We start from the raw sequence: 22,737 nt of genomic DNA, 5'->3' as shown, positions 1-22,737 counted from the left end.
GACCTACAAAATAATCTTTATTGGCACACACTGACCATCACTTCTAACAAGTGCATACAACAGAAAAATGGATGTACGGTCAGTTCGACACTTAGCAGTTTGGATGTGAGCGGAGGATATGCTCAAATCCAACGCCATGTCTCAGCACGTGTATGCACGTTTTCAACCCAGTTGCAGCAAATCTGTCTGTGTCCAAGAATCATTGTGCCAGTTAAAAGAGACTGATGGGGGTTCACAGATTTATTGCCAAATATATAGATATGGTATCTGAAGTGTATTTTACACGATGATCTACCTCAAACGATCCCTGCTGCTTTTGAAATAATTTTGAGCAGTTCGAGCAGTTTTGGTGATTTCTTTATTGTGGGTAATATTTGATGAATTAATGTTTTTTTAGCTACTACTTTAGTTACTTTAAAGGGACAGATAAATCTCCAGAGTAAAGTACATAACTTTTAGCCTCTGAAATTGTAAATATTTTAAGACAACAGAACATCAACATTAGATCATAACCAATCAGTATGTCCTGAGATTTAAATAACTAATAATACGCTGATGTAGTCAGGTTTTAGACTGATGTTGATTTTATGCCTTTTTAATTTGCTTGACTATGGTCACTGCTGTTTTATATAATCTATAATATTTTCGTGTTTTTATGTTTTATGCTAATTGTAGGCGTTGTTTTACTGGAAAGCACTTTGAGCTGTATTGTATGAAAAGTGCTATATAAAATATAGCATATTATTATTATTATTTTGGTTGTTTATTGTTAGAATCTGCTGCAAGTGCATCTCTCAAAAGGTTGTATATTCAACATCCGGCTTCAAGACTGTGTTCAGGTACCACAAGAACAACTCCGACATTATCTATCCGACTTACAGAAGGAGGAAATGCCTCTGGAACTGAGAAGGGAACAGTTGTCACTAAATGACAGGGTTCATTGAAAAGGACATGGTGAGAAGCATCCAACAAAAATACTTATATATATTTAATACTACGCAGAAAGCCGTTGTCGAATGTTGAAAAGATATCAGGTTATGTTATATGATTTGGATTTCTATGTTAGTTTTTCATTCATTTGTTTCATATTGAATTTTTTTTTTTTTCCTTCTATTTTCATGAGTTTACATCTCATGTAAAGTAGCTCATGCTTCACCCTCCGGTCCACTAGGTGGCGGTGTGCCCCTCTTTAAGGTTGTAATCCGCCAATAAACTAAACGAGGAAGAAGAAGAAACTAGCGGGGCGTGGTTTACGCTTATCATCAACTTCCGGGGAACCACCGTAAGTTAGAAATGACCACATGTTTGTATTAAATGCGCTCATTCAGGGGCTATTTGGAGCTTAAATTGATACAGCAGCTTTACCTTATAGCTTAAATTTAAGACCTTTAAAACAGACTTTTAGATTTTAACCGCGGAGGGAGATGACACCTCTTAAACATCAGTGACATTAGACCGGTGTCAACTTAACTGTGCTGTCGTTGTGCTGTAGTGAACTAACAGTCACTCACTGCTTACACTTAAATATCATATTATATATTATATATATATATATATATTTGTCCAGATTCACTGCGCTGCCAAACCTAGTTTACGTGAGAGCCAGAAACGTCTGGTAAGATAAACGTACACTGCGTCATGACGCCTTAACGTGACAATAACAAAACACACAGTTGATGACGCTACAGTGTATCCATGTGACCTATTGTAAAGTTACTGTAAACTTTGTATCCATGTGACCTATTGTAAAGTTACTGTACACTTTGATTCAGGCGCTCACCATGGGACTAACCAGCGTGGAGAAGATCATTGCGCTGCAGAAGAGCCCAGCAAACACCAGGAACCTTTGCATCCTGGCACATGTGGATCATGGTGAGTGGATGTTGACCCCTGGGTGACCTCAGATAGTGTTTAGTTTAAATGTGCATTCTGTAGTTTTTGTAGAGAGATGTAAACATTAGAGACATGTACAGGTGCTGTGTGTGGTATATGTTCATCACTCTTTACACAGAGGAACATGTGATCCCTGTGACACTGTTTGAAGATGAAATGATGATGGAGGGTGTAACAGTGAAACTTTAACTCTCCTGGGAGCTTTTTAACCCATTTTCTCGTTTGAATAAAGTTGGTGTATTTAACAAGGAAAATAGAGCATCGAATTGTGTTACTTCTCCAACTTTAAAATTTACCAGATCTACATAGTGCACCTTTAATATGTGAAAACACACTTACTGTGTATCTATAACTCAAATAAAGTTGCCCGACAACCTCACAACTCGATTCTTTGGGTCATAATTCAATATCAGTTTTGATTCGATATAGATCAATATGCTTTGATATCGATTTAATAATACATACAGATAACTCATCACAGACGCTTATGATGTATTTTAGATGTGTGCATCATTTGTATAGATTTACAAACAAACTCAGTCAAAAATGTATTTCATCGTTGCATTATTCTTTAATTCTGTTTGTGCCTGAGCTGAATTTGCAGTAAAATCTTAATAATTATAAGTGTTGTAATGGCATGGACACTAACTATATGTGAAGTGCCTGAGTTGAAGTCTCAGCACCCACAGGGCCCCCAGTGGAGAGGGGGCGTCATTACAACCAACATGAGCGATCTGAGGATTTCCCTCAATCGATATTGAATTGTGAAAATAATAATTGCAATGTATTGATGAATCAATCTTTTTAACCAGCCCTAGTAATTATGCATGTTTAAATCAAACTCATCAAATATTCCTATGAATAGCTTGAACTGTAAATGACCACATCATAAATCAGACTTTGCTGACTTCCAGCAGGTCAGTGTTTCTCATCTCGTCAGTCGACTGTTTTGAGATGAAACCTGAAAGGTAGGAAATCATTTGGCCTCTTCTTTCTCTTTACAGGTAAAACCACACTGGCTGATTGCTTAGTAGCAAGTAATGGTATCATATCAAGTCGACTAGCTGGAAAAGTAAGTCACTTTATTTGATAAAAACATGTTTGTAGTTTCATCATGTGTGTGTTATTGATGTGTGGACCTGTCAGTTAAGGTATCTGGACAGCAGGGAGGACGAACAGATCCGAGGGATCACCATGAAGTCCAGTGCTATCTCTTTGCATTATAAGAAAGGTAAGGACACAGAACTGATTTGTTGATGAAATAGTATATTTAATGATACTTTTTATTGTTATTTATAACCCTGGATAATGACCCTGTCTTTCCTAAAGTTTTAATTTGGTGTTGTCAGACTTACGGGTCACGTCCTGCCTGACAACATGTTTCCTCCTGCCTACGAGACCTTTTCTTTTTCAAATACATATTTTTATCAAGTCATTAAAAAAACAGTATAAACATGTTCAGCATGTACGAAACCTCATCAAACGTTGCACTCAGCAGAGCCTGTGCCGAGGTCATGCTCCTGCATTACGTTAGCTCAGCAAACAGAGAGAGAGGCTGAATGCAGGACTTTAGAGAGGGGTGAAAGGACCGGTATTTCTTTTGTCCTATGTGCTCACAAGTTGCCAGGACTTCATCAGACCTACTGGACTCAGCTGCATGTTCATCCTTACAGCCTTCACTGGTGTCCACACTTTTTGTCGTCTGTGTTGACAGATTAGCTAATAACGCTGCTTCCTTCATGGAGTCAACCACAACGAAAACAAATTCTCTAGTTTGTCATGCTTATTGGCCCAGACCATCTCCACTCATCCAGACTAAGGCCTTGTGTCCGCCTGGCGTGTTTGTGTGCAGAGGAGAATAGTGCTGCATTAAAAACAATTGGAAAAAGGAAAAACACTCGGTGGACACAGCCTAAATGTGCATACATGCTTCTTATATTGTTATTGCTGTGAGACAGACTAAACTTTTCTTATAGTAATAAAAAGTTGATGCCACATATTTATTACCTGATTGTATCTACAGATGGTTAAATTTGAGGTGAGCTTTCTTGAATCCTTCTTTGTGTTCTCGTTCTCAGGGGATCAGGAGTACTTACTCAATCTGATCGACTCTCCTGGTCACGTCGACTTCTCCTCAGAAGTTTCCACCGCTGTCCGCCTGTGTGATGGTGCTATTGTTGTGGTCGATGCTGTCGAGGGCTTGTGTCCACAGGTAAATATCCATCCTGTTTATTTCCGATGGATCCTTTTTTAATTATTTTTTTACCTTTTTATAGTCAGTCTAGTTTCACTCGATGACCATCGCTCACATTTAAGTCCAGTTTAAGCCAATAAAACTTTTTGTCAAAATATGTTTTCTCCCTCAATTAGCTGAACAGAGGCGTCAGGGGGAAAAAGAAAAGCTGTTTTTACTAACTCATAAATGCACGAAAAACCTTTAACACCCAAAGCATAAAAACGTATAATGAATTATGAATACAAGTCATAATGATAAACCAGTCACATGGACTGTATTACTGCACTCTCAGTGCGTTTATGGCTTTAACATTGTACTAATGTTGTTAAATACTGACTAGTATTTACAATAGAAAGTTATAGTATGTAAAAATATTTTTCATAAATGCTTTTAAGTTACCCCAGTACAATGTTTCTACTAAGAGTCCACATTTAATTGATCTTCAGAAACCTAACGGTGAATATGCAGAGGCTGGTGGAAACGAGTGACCGCCTCGGTGTGTAACGGCGTCTCTAGTATTCCTACAGTTTACATGCAGGGACACACAGAATATGTTCAATGACCACTGACGGTGACATCAGACCCACTGTGGCATCACGTCCACGTCACAGTGCAAGCAATGTATCCTTTCGCCCCAGTTTGTATGAGATAAACACTGACTATATTACTTCACTGTACTTTACGGATCACTGACCTTACATCATATTGATCATGTCTGCTTGTGTGTAGACCCAGGTTGTGCTCCGTCAGGCGTGGCTGGAGAACATCAGGCCAGTTCTGGTTATCAATAAGATAGATCGGCTTATCATGGAGCTGAAGCTCACCTCGCAGGAAGCTTACAGCCACCTTCAGAAGATACTGGAGCAGGTAAAGAGCCCGGCTCTCCTCTGCAGAGAGAAAGTCATCTGAACACCTCTGTGACTCTGTGCTGATGTGCGTGTTTGACCTCGAAGGTGAATGCAGTGACGGGGACTTTATTCACGTCCAGAGTGCTGGAGGAGCGGGCAGAGAAAGATAAGGAGGAGACGGAAAAAGACACGTTGAGTGGAGATCAGCTGTATGATTGGAGCGCCGGGCTGGAGGAGGCTGATGACTCCAGTCTCTACTTTTCTCCGGACCAAGGAAATGTCGTGTTTGCCAGTGCAATCGATGGATGGGGCTTCAGGTGAGCTTGTTGTCCTTTACGCTGGGTTATCAGGAGTATACTGTATGTATTAATGCATTCTGGGATAGCTGTCAGTGTTAATGTCCAAGATGCAAAGCCTAATGTTAAATGTCCAGTGAGTGGTCATGTTATAAAAGGACATATTGTTCTGTTTGACACTAGAGATATATTTGCTTTTCAATACAGTTCAGTGTGTGCTTGATGGCTTCCCCTGTGTCTATGAAACACCCAACATAAATTAAACATAAAGGCATGTTCAAGGACTTTCTGGTTTTAACGACATCTACAGATGTCATTTAACAGAGTTACACATTAAACTAACACCAGGACGGTTACAGCCACAGATAGAGAAAAGAGAAAGTGCTCTGTCTGTCAACATAGAGGAGGAGGGTTTATGATCTATTCCGCAGCCGGTCAGCAGGGGGCGCTCTAAGTCTTTGGTTTTCACTTGAGGCGAAGGTATTCAGCTGTCCATTCCTAATAAAGTCAGTTATTCAAACGCTGAAAGTTTAACACTGTGCCAAAGCCGTCAGGTGATAAAGAGCTACTTCTGAACGCAGCTTGGTCCTTGTGATCACAATAAATCAACACATGACGTCCTTAAAGCCCCAAACTGTCACCCTGTTTAAAACCTGTGAGTGATCACCGCCGCTCCAGTGTAGTCAATGCTGGTTATGAGCCAACATATGTAAGTCAATGCTTTTATTCAAGATCAATGCTTTTCTTCTGTCTGTGAACCTCTCAGAAGTCTAAGACCGCAAAGTAAAAATTGATTTTGTGTTTTGTAGCATCCAGCAATTTGCCGAAATCTACAGTCAGAAAATGGGAATTAAGGCGGAGGTGCTGCTCAGAACCCTGTGGGGGGATTTCTACCTGAATGTGAAAGCAAAGAGGATCATGAAAGGAGCTCAGGTAATGTAACCATGGCCTTTTGAACATTTCTAGAATAATGGTCTTATTACTTTCATAAATAAATCTGTAAAGGTTGATCTAAAAATGTGCTCATTCACAATGTGAGTTCATTTGTCCTTTAAAAGAACAAAGACCAATAAACAGGTTTAATTGTCGACCATTAGTTGGTTACATCATTGTGCACGTATTTATGTGCACGAGCATTGCTTTGTTTTCCGGAGCCGAATTGCTGAGTGGAGTGAGCCATCTTGCATCGTTACTATCTCTGCTTAGAGTTACTTGTAACGTAGAACAGTGACGGAGAAACTCTCAGAGTATTTTACCCTCGACGCTGCAAATTAAACCTTTCCAACAGCAGGTTTCATCCGGCCACTGACAGGTGGGACATTTAAGAGCAGAGTGTTAAGCAAAGTTAAAGCTCCACCTAGTGGTGGACTGCTGTGTCACAGATTAGACAAAGTGATTGACTGGCACTACGGGCTGAATAAAAAAGGTTTGTGTAAGTTTAACTGATTTGTAATTCTGGAGTTAACTTTGGACGGTGCCAGCTTTAATCGGTGAGCCGGCTCATATCGTGCTGTACTAACTGGAGTACAGTGGACTGTCACACAGGACTGAAACACCTTTTAATGGATGTTGGTTTTTCAGCCTTCTTAGGGAGCAACATCAAATTGCAAACCTCCTTTAGTCCAGCAGAGTTGACCCATGATTTAAAAAACATCCTTCAGGCCTTTGTTAAACTGGAATCAGTGATGTGAGCTCTTTGTTTGTTTCTCTGCTGCAGGCCAAAGGAAAGAAGCCACTCTTTGTGCAGCTTGTGCTTGATAACATCTGGAGTTTATATGATGCAGTTGTCACCAGAAGGTAAGTTTACTTATGAACATATATGCATACGTCCCTGAAATACTTAACAGGTATACCAGCATTCATTGTGTTATTTGAAAATAAATATTGTGTGGTCAGCCATCTTTCCCCGTTAAACCACTGTCTTTGTTCCAGAGAAACAGTAATATCCATACAAGAACAAAAAACGTGAACTCACGTAGTTTCCTTTTTTGAAAAATATATTTTTTTCATTGATTTTTAATGTTTTTTATTAATGCGTATCTTAACTGTTGCTGTATTTTTTACTACAATAAAAATTCAATTCCCTTGTTGTGTTATTTATAGAGTGTGTTGTGTTTCTTATTAGGATGCCTAAATAAATGTCATCCTTTAAGATCATTAGACTGGCTAATGTAAATGATGAACTGTGTTAAAGAGGCATTACTGCTGACTCTACTCACTGCAGAGAAATTAGAACAGCATCAGCAGGTAACACAACAAAACAACTAATTTTATTTGTCAAAAAGTTTAAAGAAATCAGGAGCTTTTTTTTTTGCCCCCCTGCACGGGTCAGGGCTGAACCTTCCCGGGCTAAAAAGTCTGCATTCGGCCCTGCTTGTTGAAATAACATCAAGAGTTTAAGAAATCGAGTTACTAGATTAATTTGATTAATTGTTTCAAGTCAAACTAGTTAAAGCCAATAATGCTATCATATCACAAACAGGCCAGTGCTCTGTTAACTGGTAAGAACAAAGAAAATACCAAACTGTGCTGCAGGTCCAGATCTGAAAGGGGGACTAAAGACATGAAGCTTCCTTTCTTTCGTAGCCTCATGTGAAGCATGTCAGTGTGCTGCAACAGCAAATACACACGTTGTTTTATTTCTGCCTATCACCTCATATGAACCTGCACATGATGAATTATTTTTATTTGTATAGCGACAATTCCCAACAACTGTTATCTCAAATCTTTGTTCCAACATGAATCCATCATTAGTAAATACACAATGTTTAACACAATTAAAGTGGCACGGAAAAAAGACTTTCTTAAGAAGCAGAAACTTTGAGCTCAAACAGACTCGTGATGAAGTGTTGGAGCGAGGGTAGGACTTTTAAATTATCTCGATAAACTACTTAATGCTGACAGTCCTCGTTTAGATATGAATTATTGATTACTTTTCATCGAATAAGGTGAAAGAAAATCAAGGAATGTTTTCTGGCTGGGCACCTTTGCATCCTGGAGTCTGCCTTTTGTTCTTGTTTTGAATTGAGGAGATCTACAGGTTCTTCATGTCTGTTGTGTTTCTGTCAACAGAGACAAAGAGAAGGTGGACAAGGTGATGACTTCACTTGGGATAAAGGTGTTGGCCAGAGACTCTCGTCACTCTGACCCCAAAGTGCTCCTCTCTGCCATCTGCGCCCAGTGGTTACCCGTGTCCCAGGCTGTCTTATGTATCCTTAACGACGTGTCTGGTTAATACGACATGTCCACTTTCATCTCTTGTCTTTTTAGGCGGTCGGACTTGAGGATATTTTTTGGGAGGTTTTTATGTTAGGTGTCTTTAACACAGACTGCAGCAATGGTGTGTGAAAAGCTTCCTAGCCCTTTGGACATGTTGTCGGAGAGGGTGGAGAAACTGATGAGCGTTGGTGCGCGGCTCTTTGATTTAATGCCGAAACAGACGCAGGAGCTGAAAAAAGGTCAGTTTGAACACAAATCATATGTTGCTTTTTCTCATTCACATATCTCTTCCTCATCCACAGCATGACTTTGTTGGAATAAACTGAAGGACCACAGTCCACAAAAAGTTTATAAGACTGACATCATTGTTGTTTTTGTGAAAAATAGAAAACTGAAATAGATTGTTTTTGTCAAAAGTCCGTGGCGCTCCAGCTACAGGCGTTCGCTCCTGCAACCGTGTCTACCTGAGAACGTGTTTAAGCTGTGCACGGGCTAACCTGTTCACTATTCACAATAGATAGTCTCTGTGTTAGGGATGTTACGGGGCGACTGACTTTAAAGTCTATTAAACACACATTTAAAGTCAGACTAACCAACAAGTCCAAAGTTAAGAAAACTTGTAGAAAAAGTCCAAATTCAGCACAATTTGTCTCAAACTGTCTGCAGGTGATGACATTTGAGCGTGGCGTCCTTCGGTCCTCCTTCAGGTCAATCTCCACATACAGTAGCTGTGATTAATGTGGTTACACCTTGTTCTGATCAGTACAGCGCTTTGACCCGACAGCCCACGAGTAGAGGCGGAGGAGACGCTCTCAGCCGAGCCTACAGAGCAACTCTTTCTGAAAGTTAAACATTTTTATTGAACATGCAGGCTGATTGTATTTCAGGTCCCAGATGTTTGATCCTGGTTTAACCAGAATAATTGGAAAACAATAGAAAGGATTGTCTGTTAACATTTCATCTGTCAACAGATAAAATCATTATGGCGGATTAATATGAGATAATTATCCTGCTCTCCATAAAACAACATGTTGACAAACCTGACAGGAAAACTAAGAAACTTCAGAATATAAATTCTAAAAACTGGACTTGAAGCAAATGAAACTCATTTCCTATTGGAAACTTTAAATGTCAGAGGGTTAACATATATCATAGCTTGTTTCTGCAAACACTTGTCTGCTTCATAAAAGCAGCTTACAGTGCTGACATCAGTTTGACAAATGGCTTTAGGTTTGATTTAGTTCTGTTATACTTACTCCATATTTTGATGTTTTATAGCCTTCCTGCAGTGCTCGTGTGCAGAAAGCGCTCCAGTCATCATCTTCGTGTCCAAGATGTTTGCTGTGAACACTAAGGCACTGCCGCAGAACAAACAGAGGTAAGTGTCACAGGTGTCGGCATCCACACCTTCAGCCATGACTGCACCGATTGTTCGACCTACAAACCACATAAATAAAAGTAGCGTTAAAAAGTGATTTGTGACGGACATCGGCTCAGGTTGAGTAACTTAACATTACAGTGATGGAGAGTCTGTGCATGCATGTTAACACGCAAGCCATCAGGGAGAAGATAGAAGAGACGGCACCGTGCTGGCCTTGATCACATAACTCCCTGATATTCTTATTTAATCAAATGGCAGATATCTATTTAAAAAAGAGTCATTTCTCCACAGAGGGAAAAGTGGCAGGTGCTCAAGACCCTTTTTTGTCCATGTCTCCACGTGTTCGGTTTAGGCCGTTGACACAGGAGGAAATAGCTCAGCGCAGAGAGATAGCCAGACAGAGACATGCTGAAAGGATGGTTTCTGATCAGACAACAACAGAGAGCCACAAAGATCCTGTCCATCCAGAGACCACGTCTCAAGAAGGCAAACCCCCCTCAGGACTCAGCGCCGCAGGTACTACAGGTACTTCATTTTATAATCTGTCCTTTTTAATTGTTCTTAAAAGAATATAGACTGATAAAGTGAAGTCATTTAAATCTGTGAGGATTTGAACAACTTGTGTGCATCTTGTTTTTTTTGTTTTTTTTATCAGCTAAGATGACGATGCCGGACTCAAAGCCAGAGGAGGAAGAGGAGCAGAAAGAGGCCTTCATAGCGTTTGCTCGGGTCTACAGCGGGACGGTCAGGAAAGGGCAGAAAGTGTTTGTTCTGGGGCCAAAGTATGACCCTGCCCAGGGCCTGAGCATGGTGAGTGAGTCTGCTCAGTACCGCTTCATCTGGAAGGTTCTGCCTGAAACTCTTGTTGTAAAACGTGAGCCTAAGATGACAGCTTCAACTCGTTTAGCCTCAGGACTAACCTACAACACCTCCTTGAGAAAGAGCGACCCAAATTTCAGATTTTATTTTTTTTTTTCAATCAGATTTATGTCATGCTAAACGGTGCAGTTTGCAGCTTCTGTCAAATGTTCAGAGAACAACAAAACTAACAGGTTTAAAAAAGTGCTTGACAGACTGTTTAAAACGTTTTTTTCCAGGCGCATGTTTACGACTCAATTCAGCAAACCCACTCCTTCTCCTCCTGACCAAGCAGTTCAGATGTTCTGGTCTAGATCAACCTAATCATTGACAGGATAGGTACTGCTAAATTAACATAACACGCTTTTTCCTAAAGATACTGGACTGAAATAATCGACTCAGAGTCGTTCAGCGCGCATCAGCCGATCGTCGTATGATTTCTTAAAATATAATTGGCACAATTTATAATTCTATACAAATTCTTTTTATTTCAGTTTGTAACAAATGTTTTCTTTTCCTGTTAGATAGTTAGATAGTTAGTTAGTTAGTTAGTTAGATAGTTAGATGCTTTATCTGTTCTGAGCAGGGCTGGAATAGAGGGCTTAATATGCATAATAAAGTGGAGTTGATGCTCTGAGACTTCTCTGGTTGAAAAGGAATAAAAGATGTGACCTTTAATTATTCCTGGGCGGCCCGCCCGAGCACCTCCTCTGTGTGGGAAACACTGAATCATCAAGGTTGTGAGCAGCTGCATCGTGTTTTCACTTTCTGCCTATTACACCATATAATGAAGGACGCTTAACATAGAATTAAGACAAAAACAAAACGACTAATACATAAGGTGAAAGACGGTGAAGACACATGAGATTGTTAATGTAGGCGATCTTGAAGACCTTTTTTCACACTCATTCATTGGAAACCACATCAACCTTTTATTCCATACGCTTGAATCCCAAAAACCTTTTAGTGCCTCGATATCACATGACACATGTGGGGCCCTCTTTGCTCTTCATCCTGGTGCGTTCTCTTCCAGCTGCCGGAGGATTGTACTGCCTCAGACTGTGCGCTCCAGGTGCCACATCTGTCCTGCTGTTCAGTGGGGAGCCTCTACCTGCTGATGGGCAGAGAGCTGGAGGAGCTGGAGGAGGTGCCAGCGGGAAACGTCCTGGGTAAATATGGCGATATCTTCTTCCATTAAAGGAGTGAACGGTTGATTGTACAAACTCTGGGATGTATTCAATGTGCAGGGTCTGGAAAATCAAAGTGTGGTACTTTAAGAATGATTTAAATCCCAGAGTTCATATCCGATGTCACATATCATATGTTATAATAATGCACAGCAGGCTGGAGCTTGAACCAAGCCCCCCTCTGCAACAAACAGGGAACGTTTGAAAATCGATTAGTTTGAATGGAATCGTGACTCCAAGAATAAGAAATGTGACAACATATAGAACAACAAAGAACATCTTCTTGAGGTTACCGTCTTTGTTTTGTCTCCTGCAGAGACATAGTGTTTATAGTGTTTCCTTCCTGCAAACATCACTCTTAAAATGTGTCCTAGATGTACAATGATGATTTCAAACTTTGATGTGAAACTTGTAAAAAAAACAACAATATTAATTATTATAATTATTATTAATCACAGAAAAAGTCACATATATCATATTCATGTTTGATGAACACCCATAAGTAATAGAAACTGAATAATTAAGATTTTTCTGACACATGATAATCCCTCCTCTTCGTCATTCATAATTTACACAGAGTGTTTGTGTACATGCTTTATTTTGATGGGGGTCGGTGATGAAGCTTCCTGTCAAAAAGTCAGGAAGCATAAAGGGATCAATGTTGTCTCTCTGTCTGCACGGTGTCAGGTGAATCATTTGATTTCTTTTTACTCTTCAGCTGCACAGCTTTGTTTTCAGAGGCCCCACTTCTCTCTTCACGTCCTCTCGATGCCTCTTTGTCTTTTGCCCATCGCAGCTTTGGGATGAAAGTATGAAATAAGATCTGCAGCTGGTCTTAAGCTCCGGTATTTTCCATCCTTTCAAACATCAAAGTGATGGAGACGCAGTCGTGCTCTGTAAAATGTGTGCATGCCTGTAAAGTGAGGCGGTGATTGTTACTTTGAGCAGTATTGACGTGACCTCACACCAACGTTCCCGAGCACTTTGAGCAGAACACTATCCTGCAGCGAGACATGACGGGCCATGAATTATGGAGGAGCTTTGCATTAGGATGTAAGTGCTGAGTCATCGGTCAGTATGGCTGTGCGTCCTAATGTAAGTATCAGTAAGATGATCTGCCCTGGAGTAGCTTCAGCTCCTTAATTCACTTTAGACTGACAGCTCATAAAAAGGATCTTAATGGGTCTGGGGAGTGGCCTGCACTGGTTGGTTGTGCACTTATATGTGAAGTTTATTTCTTTAATCCAACATTCTCAGTTTACTTGACGTGACTTCTCGTTTGTCATAAAATGCTTTTTTGTTGTATTTGAAAGTTGTGAGTGAAGTTGAGGTGTAATGGCTGTGAATCTTGGAGGGTTTGAAATCAGAGAGGACGGGACGGGACGGGGGGGCTGAAGGATGCTGATTTGTTCCCAGCTCCTGTCGTCCAGTGAAGTCCACATGTTTGTGTCTCTCTGCAAAACACTGAATGTGTGTGAATGTGTGTGTATTGTTTACGTCTAATGATTTCACTACACATCAGCTTCAGTGTGTGAATGTGTCGGTGCACTTTGAGAAGTCGGACGACTAGAAAAGAAATATCACAAGCTTGAATCCATTTACCATTTTATTTAAGCAGGGAGGAGAATATTTCTTATTCGTTACAAAAAAAAGCCTAAAAACTTCTCCCACCTGGTGTCACTCTGGAATATACCACTAGGTGGCACCAAATGGCTATTCATATCTTCTTATTGCTTTAAAGCAGCTGATGGTGGATGGTGGTTTTTGTGTTGTAACCGAAGGTGCTCACCAATCTTCTTCTTATGAATGATGGGCCGTCTGTTTTTGTAAAGAAAAATATGAACACATTGTTCCCTAACACCGAACTCAGGAGAGACAAAATCTGACAGCTGGTAAAGAGAGTGCATCGCTTTACAGCTTAAGCAAAGTTAGTAAAAACCTACAGGGCTGTTGTTACAAATATATTCATCAGTTCAGACGAACAACTCCAATTTTAAACGTTTAAAAACCCTCATTAAGGAATCACACGGTTACACTGAGTGCCGTGTTCAGCTGTGAGCGGCTGAATGTGATTCGATGGGATTTCTCTTTTAGTCCGCTTTATGCACACTGTGTGCTCGTTTTTCTCAAGTTTAGAGAAAATATTCAGACCAAAAAGGACGATCCATAAAGTGCTGCTTTCTTCTTCTTTTATTTATTTTACAAAAAGGTAAAGCAGTGAACTCTGTGTTTTTTACGCCTCTTACAAACATCGTTGAGGAGTAAAGAAGTTGAATATTTGCTAATCATTTAAAACGGCATGATCTAAAATCACAATGAAACACACTTACATTCATTACTGTAGTTAAATCTGAAGTGGTTTGTTGCAGAGTGTAACATTAACATCATTTGACCTGTGTGCATGGATTGTCTTGCACAGGCACTCTGAGCCCACTGACACGACTGTGAGCTGGACGAAGTAACCCTCGGACAGTTCTGTGATGGTTTGTCCCTCAGCTCACAGAGGGAAGAGAGTTTTCAGCTCCTTCTTGTTTTTGGATTGTCTGACTGCAGAGGGCTGTGTTGAAGATCCTGAAGAGGTGGAGGAGTGGTCATTCATGGTTAGTCAGGAGGTGATGGACGTCCTCGTCAGCTCTTTCTCCTCCTCCTCTCCCTCTGTTGGAGTCCCACATCATCAGCAGCTACACTGAAACGGTTGCATTAAAAAGACATCTGTATTTTCTTGTTGATAGTAAACGCTCACAGCTTTTGTTAAAACCCCGCTCCCTCTCCATGAGAGATGGCGATGCCGTGTGTCACATGTTCCTCGCTGTGAAGGAATGAATTCCATCCATCCATCCATTTTCTACCGCTTATCCGGGGCCGGGTCGCGGGGGCAGCAGTCTAAGCAGAGACACCCAGACTTCCCTCACCCCAGACACCTCCTCCAGCTCTTCGGGTGGGACCCTAAGGCGTTCCCAGGCCAGCCGAGAGACATAGTCTCTCCAGCGTGTCCTGGGTCTACCCCGAGGCCTCCTCCCGGAGGGACATGCCTGGAATACCTCCCTAGGGAGGCGTCCAGGGGGCATCCGGACCAGATACCCGAACCACCTCAACTGACTCCTCTCGATGTGGAGGAGTAACGGCTCTACTCCGAGCTCCTCCCTGGTGACCGAGCTCCTCACCCTATCTCTAAGGGTGCGCCCAGCCACCCTACGGAGGAAGCCCATTTCGGCCGCTTGTATCCGAGATCTCGTTCTTTTGGTCATGACCCAAAGCTCATGACCATAGGTGAGGGTAGGAACGAAGATCGACCGGTAAATCGAGAGCTTCGCCTTTCGGCTTAGCTCCTTCTTCACCACGACGGACCGATACAGCGACCGCATGACTGCAGACGCCGCACCGATCCGTCTGTCGATCTCACGCTCCATCTTCACCCCACTCGTGAACAAGACCCCGAGATACTTAAACTCCTCCACCTGGGGCAAGGACTCCCCACCGACCCGAAGGGGGCAAACCACCTTTTTCCGGTCGAGAACCATGGCCTCAGATTTAGAGGTGCTGATCCTCATCCCAGCCGCCTCACACTCGGTAGCGAACCGCCCCAGTGCGCACTGAAGGTCCGGGTTCGATGGAGCCAACAAGACCACATCATCTGCAAAAAGCAGAGACGAGATCCCGTGGTCCCCGAACCGGACCCCCTCCGGCCCCTGACTGCGCCTAGAAATTCTGTCCATAAAAGTAATGAACAGAACCGGTGACAAAGGGCAGCCCTGCCGGAGGCCAACGCGCACCGGGAACAGGTCCGACTTAATACCGGCAATGCGAACCATACTCCTGCTCCGGTCGTACAAGGACCGGACCGCCCTTAGCAAAGGGCCCCGAACCCCATACTCACGGAGCACCCCCCAGAGGGCGCCGCGAGGGACACGGTCGAATGCCTTCTCCAAATCCACAAAGCACATGTGGACTGGTTGAATGAATTCTCTGATATAAAACATTAACATGATGTTTTAAATCGGAGGGGGGAACCTTGTTTTGATCTCCTGGAACAACGTTCCCCTGCCTTCCCCGCCATTCCCACCGCTGTCCTACCATTCATTTGGAGTGGCGTCCGACCACCCCGATGACCCCTGGCGCTCCTTCTAAAGAACAGGTACTTATTTCCCTGATGAATGCGTGAGCATCTTTTACGTTTTCTGCCGTCCTCAGTAACGTCTCTTCTTTTCTTCCACCTGGCGTGTTCCTACCAAGATCACCTTTTCTTTGAACTCCCCCCCGAGGACGAATAAAGTTTTTTTAATCGAATTGAATTCTTGGATGTAGTCACATTGACAGAGACATCACGTCTTTGTCTCTGACACAGCAACAGGATAGACGTGTGTGAGCCTCTTACCTGTAGAAGGTACAACTCTTTCCTTTTGCACATCTCATATTAGCTCATTTTAAAGATACTTCTCTGACCATGTGTGGTACCGTGGCAGCTTTTGTCCACCTGCTGACTTGACATTTTAACCGCCTAAAACAAGCTGCTCATAAAGTGCAAACACAGTGTGGATTGTGTCGACCAGTACGTCCCTTTTTAATGGTGTTAAAGATGAACTGGATGGATTTGTATTGGTTTAATAGCTGAGAGATGAGCGTGTCTCAGTTTGTGTTTCAGGTGATTAAAGTACCTCAGGTTAATTATATAGCATACATGCTAGCTCTGGAGTTTTCTCCTCTCCTTTCTATGTTGAAGCGAGCCATTAGTGGCTTCCTATGGACGGGCAAGAAGCCATCTTTTAATAAAAAGAAATGAGTTGCTCCAGTGGAGGACCGAGGGCTGGGATGTCCAAGATTGGATGGATGCCATTACTCCTTCTTACTCGGTCAGTTATCGAAAACAAAGCAACAACCTGTCCTCCTGCACGGCTGCTAACAGAGAGAGAGCTGGTGGAGCCGATGTCGATACGAGCCAGGAGGGGACTTTCAGAAACTCTGTTTTTGGCATTTGGTAGAGACATCTGGAGAAGAGCTCATCAGACTTGTAAGATGAGATCATGTTCAGTTGTATTTGTGATGGCTGTTAGGGGAAGCTTGGAAAAAGGAGGCAAAACTGTTGAAACGTGGTGCAAAGGATTCCTTCATCAGAAGAAAAGGGAATAATTGCTAATTCAGTCAAAGCATGTTTTATTTGTGGAGCTTCAATCAAGTGAAGTGTTATCTCAGTACAACAATCAGGAGGAGTATGCAGCTGTAGACTCTCACTGTCAGAGGTGGAGGGGGGGGGGGGTCAGGGGGTCTCCTGAGGTAAGGCGTGTCATTAAAAAAAACAAAAAACCAATGCAGACGAAGCAACAGAATCTGCTTCACAGCGCTATAATGAGAACATACAACCTCAACAAAAGAGCAGAGAACACCACACAACACAACATGCAGCTGTTTGATTACATGCACAGAGATCATAGTGGTGGTATGCATTCAGTCGATGCACCGTGCAGCAGTCACAGGATCGTCACTCCCCCTCCTTTTGGCTCGAGGTGAATTCTCCAGAGAATATCCTGCTGCGTTCTCACAGCAGCTCACTCGGACGAGCTGCAGAAACAAAACACGTGGTCTGGCAGGAGAATCATCTTATGAAGACACATGCAGCTCATCCTGGACACATCAGGAGATTCCTGCAAGTCTGAAAACGCTATGAGCTTCTAAAGTGTAATAGAGAGATAATGAGCTCCAGGATATGAATAAAGACAAACAAACCGAGCCTCAAGCATAGATTCACATGTTCTTTTCAAAACACTAATATAGCGTTCCACCTGCTTTACAAAATCATGACGTTAAATAGAATAAAATAAAGAAGACGTTCTGTCAGATATGAACACATCTGTCTGTATGTGGTAGCAGCTGTGGGAGTTTTCCACCGCTCCTGACTCATCGCCCATTTCTCTAACCCGAACCCTCGTCCTTGACACAGTTTCCAGTCTCAGCAGAGTCCTGCTGGGATCCACATTCTTCACCTCATCAGTCCTCCTCTCTCCCTTCAGACAGTCGTTGACTCCTCTCACATCCCCTCCTCTTCTCCCACTTTTCTCACCATTGATCCTTTTATTTATTTATTTCCACTTTTCATCCCCCTTGTTCTATGTCTTCCTCCTCCTGCCTCTTTTTCCATCCGATACACTTTTTCCCCCTACAGTCTTTGAAGTTGATCTATTTTTTTAACAGATCTGTTTGTTCGATGTGGAGTGAGGAGTGAAGGTGGGATTATTCAGAGCTCTTAGTCACTCATTATGAGGCAAACCTTGTTTTTTTCTGAGGACACTTGAACCTTTTTTGAAACGTGTTGTTAAATACATGAATCTGTGTCGTAGTGTTTTAGGGGTTAAAGTGTAAATGAGACAAACGATGCTTTCCCTGTGTGGGGTATATTTCTGTTTCTTCAAACCTAGGAGAGTCGTAAGTAAAGCGTCTTGAGATAACATTTGTTTTGAGTTGGCGCTATACAACTAAAGCCTGATCGATAGATTGATCAAAGTTTTTCATGATGGCTGAATATTGTGTTGTTTAACATGCACAAAATGATCAATGCAAAAGTTTCTTCACAGAAAAAAACGTTTGTTGCGTAGCGTTGACAAAGAAAGAGAGAAAAGGTTTTAGTATAGATCTCACGCAGACACTTTTTCAGACAGTCCATTCAAAGAAAAACAGACAACTTTATATGAAGTAATTCCACATGCACATCTTAATCCTGCACATTATTATTTGGTAAACATTTGTGACACACGTGACTTCACTTCATGCTGATTAGTGGTGGAAACCTCCAGAAGCAGGCTTTAGGTAGGTCATCTCTGAGCAGAGTAAAGTTAGAAAGTAGCTGGCCTAAATAACGTGTGCATGCAGGGGTAAAAGGGCTCGCTAGCTTCTGAGGCGTAGAGGCTGCTATGCCACCTCCTGCTTCTTTTTATTTCTTCATCTTTCCATGTCTGATTGAAGCCATGTTGGGTTGAACTACAACACTGAGCAGCAAGTTGACATTTTTTATCAACATTTATTTCAAGCACTTAAAACAAACGCACAAAATAGATCAAATAAAAAAAAACTCACAGTATGATTATTAATACAATTCTTTTGAAAGAAATGTGCAGGAGAAGCCAATTAAAAGGAGTGACTCTCCTAACGGGTGACATGTTACCCAGAAACATGTTATTAAAGTAGTCTCCACAAATACTGTATAAGAATAGCAAACGTACTCAAAACAACAGGTAACTTTGTGAGCTGCTTTATACTGTTCACTTCTGTGATGTCTTTTTACGTTTTCGGCTATTGAAGTTGTAGTTTGGAAATGTCTTCCTCCATATATGTTGTTGTATTAACATTTTCTTCATGCATGATGCATTCATTCAAACCTTGTTCCTGCAGAGACAAACGCAGGCAGAGAGCAGGCTGAGCAGATGCAGGACATTTTTGGCGAGCTCTACTGTAACTTGACACTTTTCTTTCCCCAAAGTGACTCGACCCAAAACAACAATTACACTGCAAGAGAAAAAGAAGAGTTCAGAGCAAGAAGCCCGTGACCACTCATGTACTCCATTACAGCCGCATTGATTTAAAGTATTCTGTAGAGCAGCAGCTCGGACCGCGTCCCTTGAATCAGGGATTTTTAGAACTGTATAAAAATCAAGCTGACGATTGGACCAATCAGCTCAGGATGATTCAATCCGAAGGATATTTCCCTTCAACCACAAGTACAGTTTGCAGCTACTCTGCTTAAAAAGAAAAAAGAAATCCTTCCCCCCCAATTCTTCTTAGACCCCTCCCTCCTCACTTCCCCTTTATTCCATCCAAGCTGGCTCCCAGCACACACAAAAGAAAAAGTTTATATGAGTTAAAGTAAATGGACGGTAAAGCCAGATTAGTGACGACTAAACATACAAGAAGGTGTTATTTCTTTTTTCACTTATGAAATCTGTTCAGTGTCCATGTTAACCTTGGAGAACAAACTGGCTGGAATTTGTTCCAGTCAAAACTACGAAACCCACATCCACCAATTTGACCTAAAAGTATCCATGATATTAAAATACTCGACCTGTCGTCGATGATTTGTTAATTCTTGTCTCATTGATGAGCAAACACTGATTTGTATCGTGTTTTATGAAGCTGTGAGTTCTGTAAAGGGCCTTTGTGGAGCTACAGGTCTGTTTAAGTGGACCTTGCAGGTCGACATGAATCACATCCTTACCAACATTACCAAAGTCATTTTAAGACATCCTACTATGCATGCATGCGTGTTTATGCCCACATTTAATACCTCCAAGATATTTCCCAAAACCAAAGATGTTTAAGACATTTAACAAAAAAGATGTTGAGCTTAATCTGAAACATGACTCATGAAAAAAATCTGCAGGTTTCATTCTCTCTCCATCTCTGGAGTTGTGACGTTCAAGTAACTCAAATCAACTCTTTCTAAACATTTTAGGAGTTGAGTGGTTCACTTCATATGCATGTTTCAGTTCAGTGTTAGGTATCAGGATCCATTTGATGAAAGCTTGATAGAGAATCAGACTGCAGCTGGACTTAGAAGAGCCTTCATTTTTATACATCGTCATTACAGATGTCTGGATCATTTCACACAATGTCACAGAGCCAAATGTATGGTATAAATGAAGCTTCACTTTGTTTCGCCTCCAATAGGGGGGAAAAAGTTTGAGGAAATGCTGTTTCAGTGGAAACATGGAAGATTGAAAAGTGGAGGTTGTTGGATGATCTGTGTGGAGCGTGTTTTATTAAGTACATGGCCAGAGCCTCGGAAATCTGCTCCATTTAAACATCCTGTGGAATTTCCCTTTCACTGGAAAGTCCCACTTAAGCTTCATGGAGCCAAGTGTGTGTGTGTGTGTGCGTGTGCGCGTGCGTGAGTGTGTGTGTGTGCATCCAGCCAATGTGAGCATATTGTGAATTTAAAGACAGTATTTCTGTCAAAATAACAGATCCATTTAAAAAAAACAAAAAAACCCTGTGCCGTGAAGCTGTTCACACCAAAAAAGAAAAAAAGTCTGATGAGTGACATGGGAGCGAGTTCACTTTTGGCAGCAGTGAGGGCGCAGCCTTTGATATTTGCTGGATGCCTGAAACCTCGGCCTCCTCGATCTGTCATGTTTGGGACAGCCTGAGGCCTTTGGCTGCAAGCAGAACTGAAGCTTGTGATTACAGACACAACCCAAAATGCTGGATTGATAAAACACTTCATGAATAGGATTCTTTGAAAAAACAGATGGGCGCGTCACATAAGCGACTCTGGATTCAACGAACAGGCCCTGAACACAGCGTGGTGTACGAGTCCTGTTGCAATGTCATCTGAGTCTGTGTGAGGGAATCACACGTGTGACCAAAGCTCACCGTGTACGTGCTCACACTGTCGAGCAGGACCTCAGTGCTCACACTGTCTGTGGTAAAGTGTCCTCTTGAGCCAGTGTCACAATCACAATGTTTTCTTATTGCCAAGTACATTTACACATACAAGGAATGTGTCTTATACTGGTGCATAAAAACAGTGAACGTGGGAAATGAGGCTAAAATAATAAGTACTTAAATAACACAATCACAATCAATCACAACGTTTCAACCTGGTGAAACAACAACATGAGCTGCCTGGCTTTATTAGAGGGTTATAAAAGAGTGGGTGTAAAAAAGAGAGAGAGTAACTGGAGAAAGCTGCGGTCGTGTGTGATAGCTTAGAGAACGTGTAGTTTACTGTTGTGTATTTTACTGTTGTGTATTTTACTGTTGTGTAGTTTACTGTTGTGTATTTTACTGTTGTGTAGTTTACTGTTCTTAGAGACACGGAGTAACAACGAGGAGAAGCCTTTGTGAAGGTCCGGGTAAACATGAAGCAAACTGCTCCTCCTCGATCGTGCGGTCCGGTGTTGGATTTCAAAGTATTAATGAATGAATTTATGGAAGAAATGTTTTCAGTTGTAAAGACAGTTTATGAATCATCAGCGGCTCAGGTTCAGGTTTCTGTTAAAAGAAGTCTCACCAGACAACGCTGCGATCTGTCAACCTCATCATTCACTTGGCATTCGAACCTTTAGCTCAGAGGACGAGGCCGACAAAGAAGAATATAAACTCCCAAAGGTAATCATCGATGACCTCTCTGAAATATCAGATGATGAGGTAAACATTGAAAAAATGAGTTGATGCAACTTAAACTTTGCTGAAAAACATTTCAGCAAATAAAAAGAGTTTATAAACTTGGGTTTGTCATTGCACGTTCGGACAAAATAAAACGAGACAAGAACAACTTGTGTGTGAAATGAACCATTCAAAGGCACAGAGGTGTCACTCTTCATGCTGCCTTCTCTGCAGGTAATCCAACAAAATATCACACAATCAATGCAATTTAAAAAAATCAATACCTTCCTTTCAGATCTGAATGTGTTGGCACTGACCGCCCGATTTCAAACCACAGTGTAAAAAAGTCATCAAAAGCTTGCCGGGGTGAAAATGTGTCTAAGTGTTTGTCCTCTTCCGTTTCCTGATCAGGTATTGGAGGTCTGGAGGAGTACATCCTAAAGTCTGCCACCGTGTCATCTTCTCCCGCCTGTCCACCCTTCACGCCGCTCAACTTTGAGGCCACGCCCATTGTTCGAGTTGCCATTGAACCCAAACATCCGAGTAAGTCTTTGAAGTCACCCTCACGTCTCCCCTTCATAAATTGGACCCTTTTTTTTGTTTTTTGTTTTTTCAAACCTCGATTTTACACATAGAGCTACGAATCATCAGTCTGTCTCAGTTCTTCCTCGTCGTTCCTGCGTTCATCGAACTGACATCTACAGAACATTATAAACATACATATTTA

At 41.8% G+C, this 22,737-nt stretch overlaps 1 protein-coding gene across 3 annotated transcripts in view; it reads left to right on the top strand.

The window, feature by feature from the left end:
- Nucleotides 1-776: 776 nt before the first annotated feature.
- efl1 (elongation factor like GTPase 1) overlaps nt 777-22,737 on the top strand; it is a 29,783-nt gene continuing 7,822 nt past the window's right edge. The window contains exons 1-17 of one of the 3 annotated variants that reach the window (XM_079339305.1): nt 777-954; nt 1,172-1,282; nt 1,773-1,872; nt 2,898-2,965; nt 3,040-3,124; nt 3,972-4,105; nt 4,859-4,996; nt 5,083-5,294; nt 6,083-6,206; nt 6,991-7,070; nt 8,346-8,482; nt 8,609-8,731; nt 9,771-9,870; nt 10,226-10,389; nt 10,529-10,683; nt 11,765-11,900; nt 22,422-22,553. In XM_079339305.1, coding sequence (XP_079195431.1) covers nt 1,782-1,872; nt 2,898-2,965; nt 3,040-3,124; nt 3,972-4,105; nt 4,859-4,996; nt 5,083-5,294; nt 6,083-6,206; nt 6,991-7,070; nt 8,346-8,482; nt 8,609-8,731; nt 9,771-9,870; nt 10,226-10,389; nt 10,529-10,683; nt 11,765-11,900; nt 22,422-22,553 — 1,879 coding nt within the window. In that variant the 5' untranslated portion in view covers nt 777-954; nt 1,172-1,282; nt 1,773-1,781. Of the gene's footprint in view, nt 955-1,171; nt 1,283-1,479; nt 1,616-1,772; nt 1,873-2,897; nt 2,966-3,039; nt 3,125-3,971; nt 4,106-4,858; nt 4,997-5,082; nt 5,295-6,082; nt 6,207-6,990; nt 7,071-8,345; nt 8,483-8,608; nt 8,732-9,770; nt 9,871-10,225; nt 10,399-10,528; nt 10,684-11,764; nt 11,901-22,421; nt 22,554-22,737 lie in introns of those variants that run through there. The other 2 variants (XM_079339303.1, XM_079339304.1) reach the window with 2 other exon arrangements.

The sequence above is a fragment of the Symphodus melops genome (assembly GCF_947650265.1).
Source record: "Symphodus melops genome assembly, chromosome: 3".
Classification (NCBI taxonomy): Eukaryota; Metazoa; Chordata; class Actinopteri; order Labriformes; family Labridae; genus Symphodus; species Symphodus melops.
This window is presented reverse-complemented; position numbering and strand designations above follow the sequence as displayed.